At 44.7% G+C, this 15,093-nt stretch overlaps 1 protein-coding gene across 7 annotated transcripts in view; it reads right to left on the reverse strand.

The window, feature by feature from the left end:
- The window catches only part of ENTREP2 (endosomal transmembrane epsin interactor 2), a 376,956-nt gene extending 365,562 nt beyond the window's left edge, over positions 1 to 11,394 (reverse strand). For all 7 annotated transcript variants that reach the window (XM_073303686.1, XM_073303684.1, XM_073303682.1 and 4 more), the window contains exon 1: positions 10,357 to 11,394. In XM_073303686.1, the coding sequence (XP_073159787.1) occupies positions 10,357 to 10,599 (243 nt within the window). In that variant the 5' untranslated portion in view covers positions 10,600 to 11,394. The remainder of the gene's footprint in view (positions 1 to 10,356) is intronic.
- Positions 11,395 to 15,093: the final 3,699 nt, after the last annotated feature.

Raw genomic sequence — 15,093 nt, forward strand, 5'->3', positions numbered from 1 at the left:
ATGCAGCTCAGAACTCCTGTAAATAGTAAGTAATCTAGCTAGAAATGTGTTAGATTTCTTTTGTTTAATGGCTGGTAAAATAGCTGTGCTGAATGGAATGTATATTCCTGTTTTGTGTCTTTTTGTAACTTAAGGTTTTGCCTAGAGGGATTCTCTATGTTTTGAATCTGATTACCCTGTAAGGTATTTACCATCCTGATTTTACAGAGGTGATTCTTTTACTTTTTTCTTTAATTAAAAGTCTTCTTTTAAGAATCTGATTGCTTTTTCATTGTTCTTAAGATGCAAGAGTTTGGATGCATCACCTGTACAAATTGGTGAGGATTTTTATCAAGCCTTCCCCAGGAAAGGGGATGTAGGGCTTGGGGGAATATTTTGGGAGGAAGATGTCTCCAAGTGGGCTGTTTCCCTGTTCTTTGTTTAATACGCTTGGTGGTGACAGCACAGGGTTCAAGGACAAGGCAAAGTTTGTACCTTGAGGAAGTTTTTAACCTAAGCTGGTAAGAATAAGCTTAGGGGGTCTTTCATGCAGGTCCCCACATCTGTACCCTAGAGTTCAGAGTGGGGAACGAGCCTTGAGAGCCCCAATTAATTAAAGGCATGCTTTTCTAAAGCAATCAGAAGACACTTAGCAAGTTCTTGCATCCTACTTGTAGCTCTGGACTTCATTAACCAATATCACAAAGCACAGGACTATGGTAGTCATCTTCTGCACTTCTTGTGGCTAAAACTAACATGATTTCCCTATTATTCTTTGTAGTGTTGTTATAGCCGAGTTGGTCCCAGAATATTAAAGAGACAAGGTGGGTGAGGTAATATTTTTTATTGGACCAACTTCTGCTAGGAAAGAGAAAAGCTTTTGAGATACGCAGTGCTCTTCCTCAGGTCTGAGAAAGATATTCCCAGCTAAATACAACGTGGAACAGTTTGTTTAGCATAAGTAGCTAACACAAACTGTAAGACACTATTCAAGGTGAAGTGGCCAGTTAACTGAGACAGTCTGAATACCTTTCCCAGACCTGAAAAAGAGCTATGTATACCTCAAAAGTTTGTCTCTTCTACCAAATAATGCCTCACTCACCTTGTGTCTGTGATTTCCCTATGACAAATCGACAGTGCCGCTAAATCTTTGAACAGGAAAAGTTAGTGAAAAAAAAACCCTTTTAAATGTATTATTTTGCATTCCTCAGGGATTTAGTATACAACTTGGTATTCAACTACTCATTTCATTTGAAGTTTTGCTCTCCCAGAGAGTTCCTCCAAATCCAGCAAAGAGAAAATGAATTGTCTTGTTTTTCTAAGGAAAAAAGAAATATGGAAGTTACTTCCTCTTGCCCTGTAGCTATTTTAAAACTGACGACTCTGTATCTTTGTGTACAAAATACTAGACTGCTCCTATCTGAGTATCGGCTCCTACACTGAGTCTCCTCTGATTGAGTACATCAATCAGAGGAGACTCAGTGTACTATTCCCCAAGATTCAGGGAGACTGAATTCTAGGGAGTACTTTTTGTTGATACTTTCCATCAACACCCATATCTGATGTATTTTCCTTCCAAAAGAGCAAGTAAATTCAGAGTAGTCCAATAAGAATTCTAAAACAGGAGCTTGACCATCAAAGAAGGATTATTAAGGGCTAGAGAAATAACTACCTTGGTTTTAGTGCAGAGAACTTTTGTTTGCTGGTAGTTTATATTTGTGACTGATTTTGGTTGAAAATGAAGTTTTAAAGAATATTTAAGTTATTTCTCTCACACATCTTTACCCAGCTGCTTCTCTACTCATATTTTCAAGAGGCAAGCAGAAAAATTTCACTCTTTGGCAGGGTAGTTTTACAGTTGCAATGCTATGTCTGACTTCTGCTGAAAATACTATAAATATCTTGGAAGAATATTGGATGAGGCTGTACATGTGGCTATTTTTAAGTGCCCGGGACTCTTTGAAATTAACCACATAAGAAAACTGCTTGATTAACAGTTAACTATTTAACATCCAGGGATAAGCTTTTTCAAAAGGATGATTGAGTTTATTTTCAATCCCTTCCGGAGACTTGCTCAGTAAAGCAGAAGTGCAATAAATAAAAAATAAAAGCTTTATTGAAGAAACAAAACATACTTATCCCATTCTGTAGGAGCAGATGAATTTAAATTCAATACCCATGTTACCCATCTGTAATATCTATGACAGCCAATGTTTTCCTAACACTATCATAGCTGTGCAGTACATTACCTCATGTTTTGTGTCTTCTACTGGTTCATAAAAATCCATGCTCCCTTGTACATTATATATGGTGAGCAAGCATTAATCATGCTGGCCCCATACACAGTATGGTTTAACCAGACTAGCAGCAGACATGTTTCTTCCATGTGGTACATGGCATGGAGGGTAGCAAAGTAAAGGAAAAAGGGTAAATAGGCCCCAAAACCGAGGTGGGAGGAGGTGGCTTTGTAGCATGCTCCTGTTCCACAGGACCCCCCAAAAGCACCTCTGCACAAACTCCACAGACACTGTACATAAGAAGTTCTCCAAGTCTGATGCTTTCCAAGTAGTATTAACTCCCCTGCTAGTATTTGATAACCTTTCTTGGTAATGATCTTTGACTATTAGCGGTAGATATGCCCAATGGCCTGTGATGGGATGTTAGATGGGGGTGGGATCTGAGTTACTACAGAGAATTCTTTGCTGGGTGTCTGGCTGGTGAGTCTTGCCCACATGCTCAGGGTTTAGCTGATCGCCATATTTGGGGTCAGGAAGGAATTTTCCTCCAGGGCAGATTGGCAGAGGCCCTGGGGGGCTTTTGCCTTCCTCTGCAGCGTGGGGCACGGGTCACTTGCTGGAGGATTCGCTGCACCTTAAAGTCTTTAAACCAAGATTTGAGGACCTTCAATAGCTCAGACATAGGTTAGGGGTTTGTTACAGGAGGGGGTGGGTGAGATTCTGTGGCCTGCATTGTGCAGGAGGTCAGACTAGACGATCATAATGGCCCCTTCTGACCTTAAAGTCTATGATTCTATGACAATACAAAATTAAGTCAACTTTACCTAATTTGACCTCAAGCCTCCGAATTAATTAAGTCAATTGTGCGTGGCCACACCAGGCTCATTGTCTCGATGGAGTGTGTCCTCACTAGAAGCACAAAGCAGTGAATCGTGGGTAACTATCCCAAAGTACAGCTTGTTGCAGTGTGTTTTGGAAAGTTTGTGCAATACCTCATGGGCCCAAAACATTGTCACAGGGGAGAATGGGAACATTGCATTGGCATCCCATGATGCACTGTCCTCCCTCCCTCATATCAATGGCAAACAACCCAGTGGTTTTCGCGCCTTAAAACCACCACACATATGCCATAATCCCAGAAGCAGGGAGCCTGCTCAGTTATGCACTCTTGCTGTGAGCATCTCAAACACCTCATGCCTTCTGCTGCAGTATTTCCAGAGCCAAAGTAGGGTCCACCACGCAGAACATAGTGATGTCCTGCAAGCAGCCCTGCTGCAAGCTGTAGAAAAAAAAAATTCACAGTTGCTGCTGGCAGTCACAGAGCAGCTGCACTCTGTTGAGCGCCGTTTCTGGTCCCGTGAAACAAGCACTGACTGGTGGGACCACATCATTTTGCAGGTGCTGGATATCGAGCAGTGGCTGCAGAACTTTTGAATGCAGAAGACCACCTTCCAGGAACTTTGTGCAGAGCTTTCCCCTGCCGTGCAGTTCAGCACCATAAAAACAAAACTGCTCTGACAGTGGAGAAGCGAGTGCTGATCGCTATTTGGAAGCCTGCAACACCAGAGAGTTACCGGTCAGTGGGGAATCAATTTGGAGTAGGTAAATCAACCGTGGGAGCTGCTGTGCTCCAAGTGTGCAGGGCCATTGATCGACTTCTGCTATGAAGGGTAGTGAGCCTGGGAAACGTGCAGGACATAGGAATGGTTTTGCTGCGATGGGGCTCCCTAATTGCAGTGGGGCGATAGATGGCACACATATCCCCATCTTGGCACCAGACCACCTTGCCAAAGAGTACATAAACTGAAAGGCATACTGTTCAATGGTGTTGCAAGTGCTGGTGGATCACAGGGAGCATTTTACCAACATCAATGTAGGATGGTCGGGAAAGGTTCATAATATGCGCATCTTTAGGAATTCAGATCTGCTCAAAAAGCTGCAATCTGGGACTTTCTTTCCAGACAACAAAATGAACATTGATGACGTTGAGATGACTATAGTTATCTAGGGGGAACCAGCCTACCCCTTGCTCCCATGGTTCATGAAGCCATACACTGGTCGTCTGGACAGCAGTAAGGAACGGTTCAACTATAGTTTCAGCAAGTGCAGAATGGTGGTTGAATGTGCCTATGGTCATTTGCAAGAACATAACATAAGAACGGCCATACCAAAGGTCCATCCAGCCCAGTATCCTGCCTACTGACAGTGGCCAATGCCAAGTGCCCCAGAGGGAGTGAACCTAACAGGTAATGATCAAGTGATCTCTCTCCTGCCATCCATCTCCACATTCTGACAAACAGAGGCTAGGGACACCATTCCTTTCTTCGTTAATAGCCATTAATGGACTTAACCTCCATGAATTTATCCAGTTCTCTTTTAAACCCTGTTATAGTCCTAGCCTTCACAACCTCCTCAGGCAAGGAGTTCCACAGGTTGACTGTGCGCTGAGTGAAGAAGAACTTCTTTCTATTTGTTTTAAACCTGCTGCCCATTAATTTAATTTGGTGGCCCCTAGTTCTTATATTAAGGAAAAGTTTTTTACTTGTTCCCATATTCACTTTCTCCACACCACTCATGATTTTATATACCTCTATCATGTCTCCTCTTTTCCAAGCTGAAAAGTCCTAGCCTCTTTAATCTCTCCTCATAAGGGAGAGAGGAGCTGGAGAAGTCGACTAACAAGGTTGGACCTTAGTGAAGAGAACATCCCCATGGTTATAGCTGCCTGCTGTGTGCTCCATAACATCTGTGAAAAAAAGTGGGAAAATTTTCCGCAGGGGTGGGCAGTTGAGGCAGACCGTATGGCTGCCATTTTTGAGCAACCAGACACCAGGGAAATAAGAAGAGCACAGCAAGGGGCGCTGCCTATCCACGAGGCTTTGAAAAGCCGTTTCAATAATGAGTCACAGTAATGTGAGCTGCTTGTCCGCATTGTGCTTTCCCAAAGCTTCACCTGGCTTGTATCACTGTCCCTGTAAAGCCAACCCCCCACCAAAGCCCACTGCTTCTACTCAATAAAGAACATTTATCTGTCAAACGCATTTACTTTATTTAACAAACATATGTAAAGAAGGAGAACAGAAAAAAAAAAAGTTAGCCTGGGGGAAAGGGGGTTGTAAAGTTGGAACGGGAGAAACATTTTCAGCTGTGTAACATAACACCACATTCTAGACCATCAAAGGTCTGTGAATGGGCACCTTCTGTTCCTTGTACATTCCCCCTGAGTTAAGTGAAAGGGTTAATGGACTTTTCTTCCAAGCCTCATGGAATGCTTCAGGGAGGGTGATTCTGAGCCAGGCGATGCTGGCTGGCTGTCCACCAGGGTCTGCAGAGGGACCCTCCTGCTTCTGTTCCTGTAGTTCAACCAGATGCCTCAACATGTCTGATTGGTCCCTCATAATCCGAAGCATCTCATCATGCACCGCACACTCATGCTCATGGGAAGCTTGTCTGCTCTCCATGTCCATGTTTAACTTCTCAGACAGTGAAATCCTCCATGCTCTCAGCTGTGTCAGCTATCCCAGAGGCGTTCATTATCTCTGTGAACATGTCCTCCTTCTAAGAAATGAAAGTCTGCATTCAGGTTTTGATGACATGCCAAAGGACACATTTCCAGCTGTTAGTCATGGGAAAAAAGAAAGGGACCACTGTACATGCATTAAATGTTTCCATAGCAAGGCTGTTTTCATAAAAAAGCAAAAACAAACAAAAACCCTTATTACACTAGGTGTAAGCCATAACAATCAGAATCCATAACCATTCACTGTGCCATTTTGCTGTTCCAGCCATGGTGAGTAGCACCTCTCCCCCCTACCCCCGGCCCGAGTCATGGGTGATCACATTTTTAATGAAGTTTATAGCAGACTCATATTGGGAGCAGAGCTAGCTAGTTGAACAATCGCCCCTCCCCATAGCACCACAGGAAGCTGTTTATGAGTGGGGTGGGGGGGACATTTTCATTCCCAAATTGGGGGCCCACGTGTGAGATTTCCCAATCCCCTATCAGCCACTCAAACTACTTGCTGACTCATGTTGAGCACAGTAAAGGCACATTAGCGCCCACGTGGTTTGGCAATCCAGAATATATGTGTGGGGGGGGGGCGAGGGGGTCGACATGCTTTCTTTTTTTTTTCCTTCTTTTCTTGTAAGAGCACTTTTAATGAGAACTTCCCCCATTTCCCCAGGCAACCCTATGTGATATCAGTATCCTGAGGGTAACAGAAGTGGAAAGGAAGGAGATGCTGTAAGCATCTGGATATAGACCTGGTCCCTATGCTGCTATGCTGTGTACCACAATGACGACAGCAGAATTAATTCAGGAGTTGCGTGGGAAAGTGTCCTACCCTGGTGAAAGAAAAAAGACTGCCCTGCCCAGAAACCTTCTACAAAGGATTGCATAAACAGTCTTTTCCAGGGGCCACCGTCTGCGTAGCTGGAGCAGCCTCTTGTAAGCAGAGAGCCACAGCACCTCACTTTTTCTTCACAGTAAACATGCAATACAACCGAATGTGTGCGCCTGCTCAAGTTTAACTGGACTTTGATTGTAACTGTATACTTACCAGAAGTGCCTTCCCCAGCATCATGGTTGGCCACCGTGATGTCCTGCAACCCACAGGGCTCCAGGGTTAAAAATATTTCCTGGTTCTCAGGGAGAATGGATCCACCACTCGCCTGTCTCCCATTCTCCTCCTCCTCATCCACCATATCATCCTCCCTGTTGTCCCTAGACTCACACACGTGTGAGGTGTCCATGTTGCTTGTGCGGGTACTGGTAGGGTCCCCCAAGAATCGCATGCAGCTCGTTGTAGAACTGGCACGTGTCCGGTGCAGCACCAGAACGTCTGTTCACCTCCCTTGCCTTTTATTTTCAAATGGCACTGCTGCGTGTCCCTCATCTAGCCCTTCTCCCCCATTCCATGAGCAATCTTTGCACAAACGTCAGCATTACTTTTGCTGGATCAGAGCTCTGCCTGCACAGACTCTTCCCCACACAGTGATGAGATCCACCATGTCCTCTGCAGACCAGGCTGGAGCGCGTTTGGGGTGTGTAATCTCCATGATCAGCTGTGCTCAAGCTGGCACGCTCCCAACGCTGATCAAACAGGAAATGGGAAATCAAAAATTTCCGGGGCTTTAGCAGGGGAGGGGCCGTTTCCTGTGTAGCTGCTGCAGTGCAGCAGAGATGAGAATGATCTCCAAAGTGGTCACAGATGAGAATTGTGGGACACCACCTGGAGGCCAAATAAGTCGAATTACACAAGTCTCCACTACCTCAGTCGACTCATGAAAATCAAATTAAGCGCTACACCTCTCGGAGAGATGGATTACAGAAGTCAACATTAGAGGCGATTTAGGTCAGCATAAAGGACCGGGTAGTGTAGACGCATACATTAACAGGTCGACTTAAGAACCACACGCATGTACTTGAAATTTCAAATACGTCAATACATATAATAACACTAGATTGTCATCCAACACTTGGCCTCTGCCCATAACTATTGTAACAGTAAGACATATCTTTTGTGTCCTGTAAAATAAGAGGAAGAGATCTGAAAAAAAAATTGTAAAAATAAAATAAATTCTGTTTATTTTTAAAAGTTATTTGTTTTGTACTGACTGACTAAACATCACATTAATCAACTCATTAAACCTAGATAAAAGGTTAGATGCACCAATTACGTATTGGAATACACAGACAAGTTGCATACCCTCTAAACCTGACACAGCTGTCTTGTCTCAAGAGCACATTACTATTTAAGTGGTCAGAAGACATGAAATTAACACCTCATCATTATGAATTGTGACATCTCCATTGACTGCAATACTTCTGTTTACCTAAGCTCAGTCTCAAAGACAGCAGTGTGATGACTATAAAATCCAAGTGACCATTGCAAAATGACATTTCTTTTCAAAACTATAGACTTAGCTACCAAATAATGCAGGGGAAAAAATCCAAGAAAAGGTTCTACAAAGCTGTAGAATCCAGAGCTTTTTTCTGTCCTGCAAGGAGATAAAGTGGTTTCTGATTCAGTCTAAGTAAATAATTTGGTTTGAGCATGACCATTTTGAAAATGTGCCACTTCTGCCAGATATTTAGAGAAGTTGACTTGGGTTTGAACCAAATATCAGTTTGTTTTCTGGACAAATACTTTAAAGCTGCAAATACTCTGGTTTATTAAACATTATTTAAAAGTGTTAAAAACATCTTGGAATCAACAACCTATTAAATTAAATGAAGCAAGATTGAGAGTCTGTCTGCTCAGTGATATTAATGTCCTGGTAACACCACTGACTTGAGTTTCTTGTTTTGCTCCTAATGAAAGGAATTTTCATGGTCCAACTTTTAAATACTAGAAGTGCAGACACAAAGTACAGATTTAGGCCAGCTGCCCAGATCAAAAATGTCCAGCAATTTTAATTTTTAAACATCCTAACATAACATGATGGAGACAAAACCAACAATAGGGAAAAGGAAACTTAGTCAGTAGAATCAGTTAAACCCCTACTTAAACAAAATATTCTAAATATGTAGGGTGAATGAACTACTTTGCCAGATCTGACCTTACCTAGAGAGCTATGTAGCCTTCTAGCTAGTCAGTAATGTGTTGTAGCGAACTTCTGTGAAACCTCCACATTCAGCCAAGCTCAAGCAACACAATAGCATATATTACATTCCCCAGTGGAGCAGTGCAGTTGCTTTCTGCAACTGTGAGGGTTTGTGTATTACATGTGTACATTAAAATCTGTTCCTGCTGTTCTAATTTCATTTTATTACCTCCAACACAACCTGTTTCTGGTAGTTACATTTTCATTCATGCATAAATCTGTGCCAAGAACTTGAGAGACATCAGCTCATAACTGTGGATCCAGTGTGCTCTATAAACAGAATTCTTCAGGTTAGAAGTCAAAATTATTCCAGAGTAGTTACATAAAAACTGAACCCAATAACAACAACACAGTGATAACTAGGAATCTGTGAGATACCGAAAACAAACAAAAAAAACCCCTGTGTTTACAGGAAGGTTCAGAACAATTTATCAATTTTTCACACAGAATGTTAATAGAGCTCCCATCCTTTTCTTTTACTACTGACTTCAAGAGAAGCAAGATCAGACTTTTTTGATGGTCTCATTGATAAGTACTGCCACATCATGCCACATCTAACCCAATGAGTACAGCATAAGACAAGTGGGAAGGGGAAGTAAAGGGGAGAAGAGGAAATGTAATTATCACAGCAAATCAGAACAGAAAACCTAGCTTATAAAGTAAGTGCTGGCTCCATAAGAGGCTGCTTTTCCTTGACTAAGTTCTTGTCTGATCCCATGTCCCTTACAGCAACTCCTCAAACACAAAGGTGTAGATAGTTGGATTGAGATTTTATGTAAAAAGTAACACTTTTATCGTTTGAATATTTTATCTTTTTTATCTCTTTTTGACACTGAGTATTATAAAGTCAATCCATCCACTTTACCATTAAAGTGGCAAGATCCATTCTTTTCCAAGCACTTTTTTCAAACCCCCCCCCCAATATTTTAAAATAAAAAATAAACAATCCCCAAATACTTTATAAAATTAATTTCAGGCCAAATAATGCATTTTATAAGTGCAAAATATAAAACAGGTCTTCAGCATCACAATCACTTAATTTACCAATGGGTGGATGGACAGGGGTATCTTCCCTCATGACATTTTCTGCAAGTACTTGCCATTTGGTTCAATCTGGTGCATCCCAGAGGCAAATTAGCTTCTCGGCAATAGAATCTCCTGAAGCAGGTCTGAGGGTAATCATGAGCAAGCTGCAGTACCACAGGGCGGGAAATGGTGGGGTGCCCACTCACAGACCTGCACCATATTAATCCCCAAAGGAGACAAAAACACAGCTACACCACCCCACCAACACAAACACACACTCCCATTTAATTTGCAGGGCGTTTATACCTCACTGGTATACAAGAAACTTTGTACACTTCTCTCAATTACTAATGTCGGAAGGGAAAGGAAAATAACACCTCTTGCCCCTACCCTGTCCCTGGAGGGGGGCACATCCCTCTCTTCCGCTGCAGACGGGGAAGTAACTTTTCGAAAGACACACTAGGGAGGCCAAGCGGCTGCCCCAGCACATTCTGCCGGCTGCACTTACCGAGAAGCCGGCCCAGAAGGGACAAGAGTGCCGGACCCTGGCCGAGGTGGTGAGAGCCAGGGCAGCGAAGCTGACGGCCACGATGAGGCATCCAAGCACCATCTGGGTGACGCCCAAGGACAGCATGATCCGGGAGCGGGTCCGATACTCGCGCAGGCGGGACAAACTGCGGGACAGGGCGGCGGGGCTGAGGGAGCGAGCCCCTCCAGCGGGCTGCAGCGCGCTGCCCCCGGCAAGCGGCATCCTGCGCCGGGCACCAGAGGCCGCCGCTGGGGAAAGCAGGAGGCAGCAAAGGCGGAGGCAACGAGAGGGCAGCGGCCCCGTTCACAGGGTCTCCGACTCCAGGTGCTCGGGGGCTGCCCGTTGGCCAGCGGTGCTCTCCGCAGGACTCATCCCCAGCAGGGGCCGGAGGCAGCGGCCAGGCCGGTCTCTCTGCAGCGCTCCCAGGAGAGGATGCACTTTGCTAGGCAACTCAGTACCGAGTCCGGGCTAAGTTGCGCGCTCAGGCAAGCCCCTGCTCATGCCCCGCGGCGCAGCCGGCGCCGACTCCGCGCAAGGGCTGTGCGGCCCGCAGGAGACGCGAACCCCCAGCCGCAGGGCAGCAGCCCATACCTCGCAAAAGGCCCCGGCTCCCTCTCTTCCGCCGCTGCCGAGTCAGGGCGCAGCCGAGGCGATCAGCGCTCCCCGCCCCGGCCAGGCTGCACAGCCAGCCGGCGTAGCCAGCGCATGCGAGTCGGGCTAGGCAGGCAGCGCTCCCCAGCCGCCCGCAAGCTCAGTCTGCTGCCGCCGCCGCCGCCTTCTCTTCGGATCCTGCCACACACGCGCCCCCCGGCTGCGGAGCTGCCCGTGCGCGCGGCTGCGCCTGCGGCCGGCTCAGGTGCATGCAGGACCCGCACTGATTCCGGTTCGGAGCCCCGCGGCTGCAAGTTGCTCAGGGGCGCACGCACAGGGGCAGCAGAGCCCTGCCTCCTCCCCGCTTGACAGCGACGGGGGGAGAAGATGGGGGACGGGGGGGGGTTGTTTACGGCCAATGGCGGGTGGAGGCAGCGGCAGGAGGAACGGCGGCAGCCGCCGGCTCCGGAGGGAGAGCGGATTGTGCGAGGCGAGCAAACAGGGGAGGCAGCAGCACCACGGGCGGAGGAGGCGGGGGAAAGCGACAGTGCGGCAGAGGAGCCACATGGGATGGAGCTGCTGCAGGCATCACCGACACAGGCCTGGAGGAGGGTGGGGGAATGACACCCATCCACCTTGCGGGAGGACAGAGCGCCCCCGGGGAGACGGCCGGGTGCAGAGGAAAAAAACTCTACTGGAAGTGGGGAGCGTAATGGAAGCCCTCGTTGGGGTTTCCCTTAGCAGGCCAGGGACGAGGTGGGAAAAGTCTCAGATTCAGGGGGGGACCTAGGACAGCTGCCAAGCAGTATCTTTAAATAGACTGTCCTCTTAAAAAAATTTCTCAGTTTAAAATATATATATATCTCCACTGTCTGCAGTTGTTAGATGTAACACCAAAAATTCTTTTAACTACAGTAAAACGGATTAGAGGACAATCTCTCTCCAGTTCGTTTACTTTGTGCATTTGGCAGCGCTATGTCCAGTCTGTTTAAGCGGTTGTCTGCGGTGGTTTTTCCTACAGTAACAGAGGAGAACACTTTAAAAAAAAGTTACACAAAACCCTACAAAACTAGCAGGCAGAGTGCCTGAAACTAATTGGGACTCATTGTCTTAACTGTCTACGATTTAAGTTGATGGCGCTAAGCTTCAGGTTGCAGTGGCTAAAAGCAATAGTGGTGTATGAATTGTTATCAAAGCTGCCACCTCCATGAACCCTATCTGCTAGGCATATTTGTAGGGGTGTGACAAAAATTTGTACAGTGGGGTGCTCAGAGCCATTGAACCAAACTGTAAACCTTGTATATTAGGGAAACCACTTCAAGACAGGGAGTGCAACAGCACCCCCAACACTTATGCATATATGTGAAAATGTTCCCATCGTTGATGAGACCAGTTAGACGAACTGTTGTTAACAACACTAGGAGCCCAGTGTAGACTGTCTGCCAATCTCATCTGAAGTATCTATTAGACCTGCTTTCTGCTGAGAAGTTGAGGATATGGTGCAGACACTGAAAAGCAGGAAAGCCCCTGGAGTGGAGAATCACCAAGCAGAACCGATTAAAGGTGGTGGAGCAGTACTTGCTGACATATAACATAAGCTTGTCACTGTGATTTGGAAGTCTGAAAGATAGCCCAAGACTTGAACACAATCCCTGATGGTTCCTATTCATAAAAAGCGGAGCAGAGCTATATGTGGAAATTACCACACAACCTCCTTATTGACACACACAACCAAAACACCATTGTGCATTATCCTGAAGAAGATTGTACCCAAGATAGAGAACTTTCTGGCTAAAGAACAAGCCCATTTTAGACCAAAAAGGGGTATAGTGGAGCAAATATTCAATCTGCATGTGCTATGCAAGAAAGTGCTGGAGAATGTCTTTGTGGATTTTGTTAAAACATTTGACAGCACATGGCACAATTCTCTTTAGGCGATCTTGTAGTTGGTCAGAGTTGTTGCAAATATAATGAGCTTTATGGAAGTCAAATGGCTTCAGTGTTTGTGGGGAGCAAGCAAGTATTTGGTTTGATTTGAGGATAAGTGAGGATAGACAGAACTATATGCTATCAGCGACTCTCTTCAACAGTTATCTTACAGAAATCTTCAGAAGGGCGTTCCCCTCTGTGGACAAAAAAATAGTCCTCTTTGCTTTGCTGATGATATTGACTTGATTGTAGCTTTCAAGAAGAGATGAAAAAACTGCTAGAAAAAGTGGCAGAACTAGGAAAGTTAGGTTTAAAGATATCATACAAAAAGACAAAGACAATGGTGACAAGTCTACTGAAAAGGTGAAGATATTCCTACTGAAATCAGAGGAGGTACTGGAGTGCATTGAACACTTCAAATACCTGAGTAGTATGATTATAAGGGATGCTAAACATCACTTAGAAACCCAACACAGAAGTGGAGGTGTGACTGCTGCTCTAGCAACACTCAACCTCATTTGGAGAAGCAAAGGAATTACCATGAAATGCAAAATGAAATTGCTGCCATCTCTTTTCTTCAGCATTTTGCTATAGGCATGTGTGACAGACACTGGAGAAACAAGACATTAAGAGGCTTTCTGCCTTTGAATTGAAATACTATAGGCAATTGCTGCATATTAGCTATACCTTGTATACCACTAATGAGCAGGTTATTGCCCCAGTTTACATCATAACTTGAGTGATATCTGATATCAGCAAGACAATCAGATGAAGAAAATTTGAGTTTGCAGGACATGGGGGTTGGATGAGTGGAGGAAGACTGCTGAAGCAAGTTTTGCAGGAACCGGTGCCAGGTTCCAGGGGGCACTGGTGGCAAGTGTGGTTTGACAATGTGGCTAACTAGAAGGGATTCAGTATGGTGCACTGTACAAAGCTGTATGAAGACCACAAGATGTGGAAGAAGGTTACTGGCCAATGACTCCTGTGTGTTGCATTTATTGTTCATTGAGATGTGACTACAGTTCTTTGCACTATGAGGATGATGACCGTTGTACCTGTTTTCAGCTGAGGTAGGTGACACTCAGTCGAAAGCAGTAGCGATAATCAGTGCCTCATTAACACCAGAGCACATACATCTGTGACCATACCTACACACAAAAGTTGTACCACTTCAACTATATCGGTATAGTTTATACTAGTATGGATGCAGTTATACTACAAGGGTTGTGCTGCTTATAGTTTAGAGGTACAACACCCATAGTGTGGATGCAGTTATACCCCTTTCTATACAAATATAAGTATAATGGTATAAGCACATTTATACTAGTATACATGCATCCACGTTAAGGGGATTGTAGCACTTTATTGATACAACTTCATAGCCCTGACACTTATACTGATACAAAATATGGGTGTAGAGGGTTATATCTTTTATCCTCTACTGTTCTCTTCTTCCCCAATTCTGTGTCCTACAGAATGTAGCTTTTCTTGCTCAAGGAAATGAGCTTCTCATAATGGGGTTCATGCCTCTTATACACATCATTTACGTATTTGTGTCAGCATGTTCTTCAAGTCCATGTCTCAGTGTGACCTTTCAAGGCCAAATACAAACCTGCTTATATACTTGTTGCAGACAGTATTGATGCAGAACAGAAAAGGGCTTTAGTCCTGTTTGTCTCAATGCCTATCTATGCCACAAAGCAATTAGGTCAGAGGAACCAGTTAAATTCATTTGTCCCTTTGACATAGTTAAAATTCAGCTCTGCAGTACCTTGCATCTACACTGCAACAGTGTTTTAATCAGATCCTCAAACTGAGCTGAAGAACTGCCCTACACAAGACTGTAGCATGCTTCCAGCAACATTAGGTACCATCTATACTCTATGATAGAACAGCGTTTATCTGTATTGTAATTAGATCTTTTTATTCTAGAACAAACTGGCCCTAAGTAAAATATTCAATTTTTAAAGTGATCCCAATAAGAAGTTGGTTTACAGCAACATTAGATTCTTCAGCACTCCCAATCAGGTCTTGAACTGAAGGTATGCTTGTTCAAAGAAATGTATCGCCCAAATTCTAACCTTTGCTGATATCCCTGTATTATGGTTCTCTAGGCATTGACAGAGGCCACAAGACTGGCTTAAACCAAAGGTAGCACAGAGCTGTTCTGCCAAATGTATATTCCCTCTCCCTCAA

The sequence above is a fragment of the Lepidochelys kempii genome, chromosome 10, assembly GCF_965140265.1.
Source record: "Lepidochelys kempii isolate rLepKem1 chromosome 10, rLepKem1.hap2, whole genome shotgun sequence".
Lineage (NCBI taxonomy): Eukaryota > Metazoa > Chordata > Testudines > Cheloniidae > Lepidochelys > Lepidochelys kempii.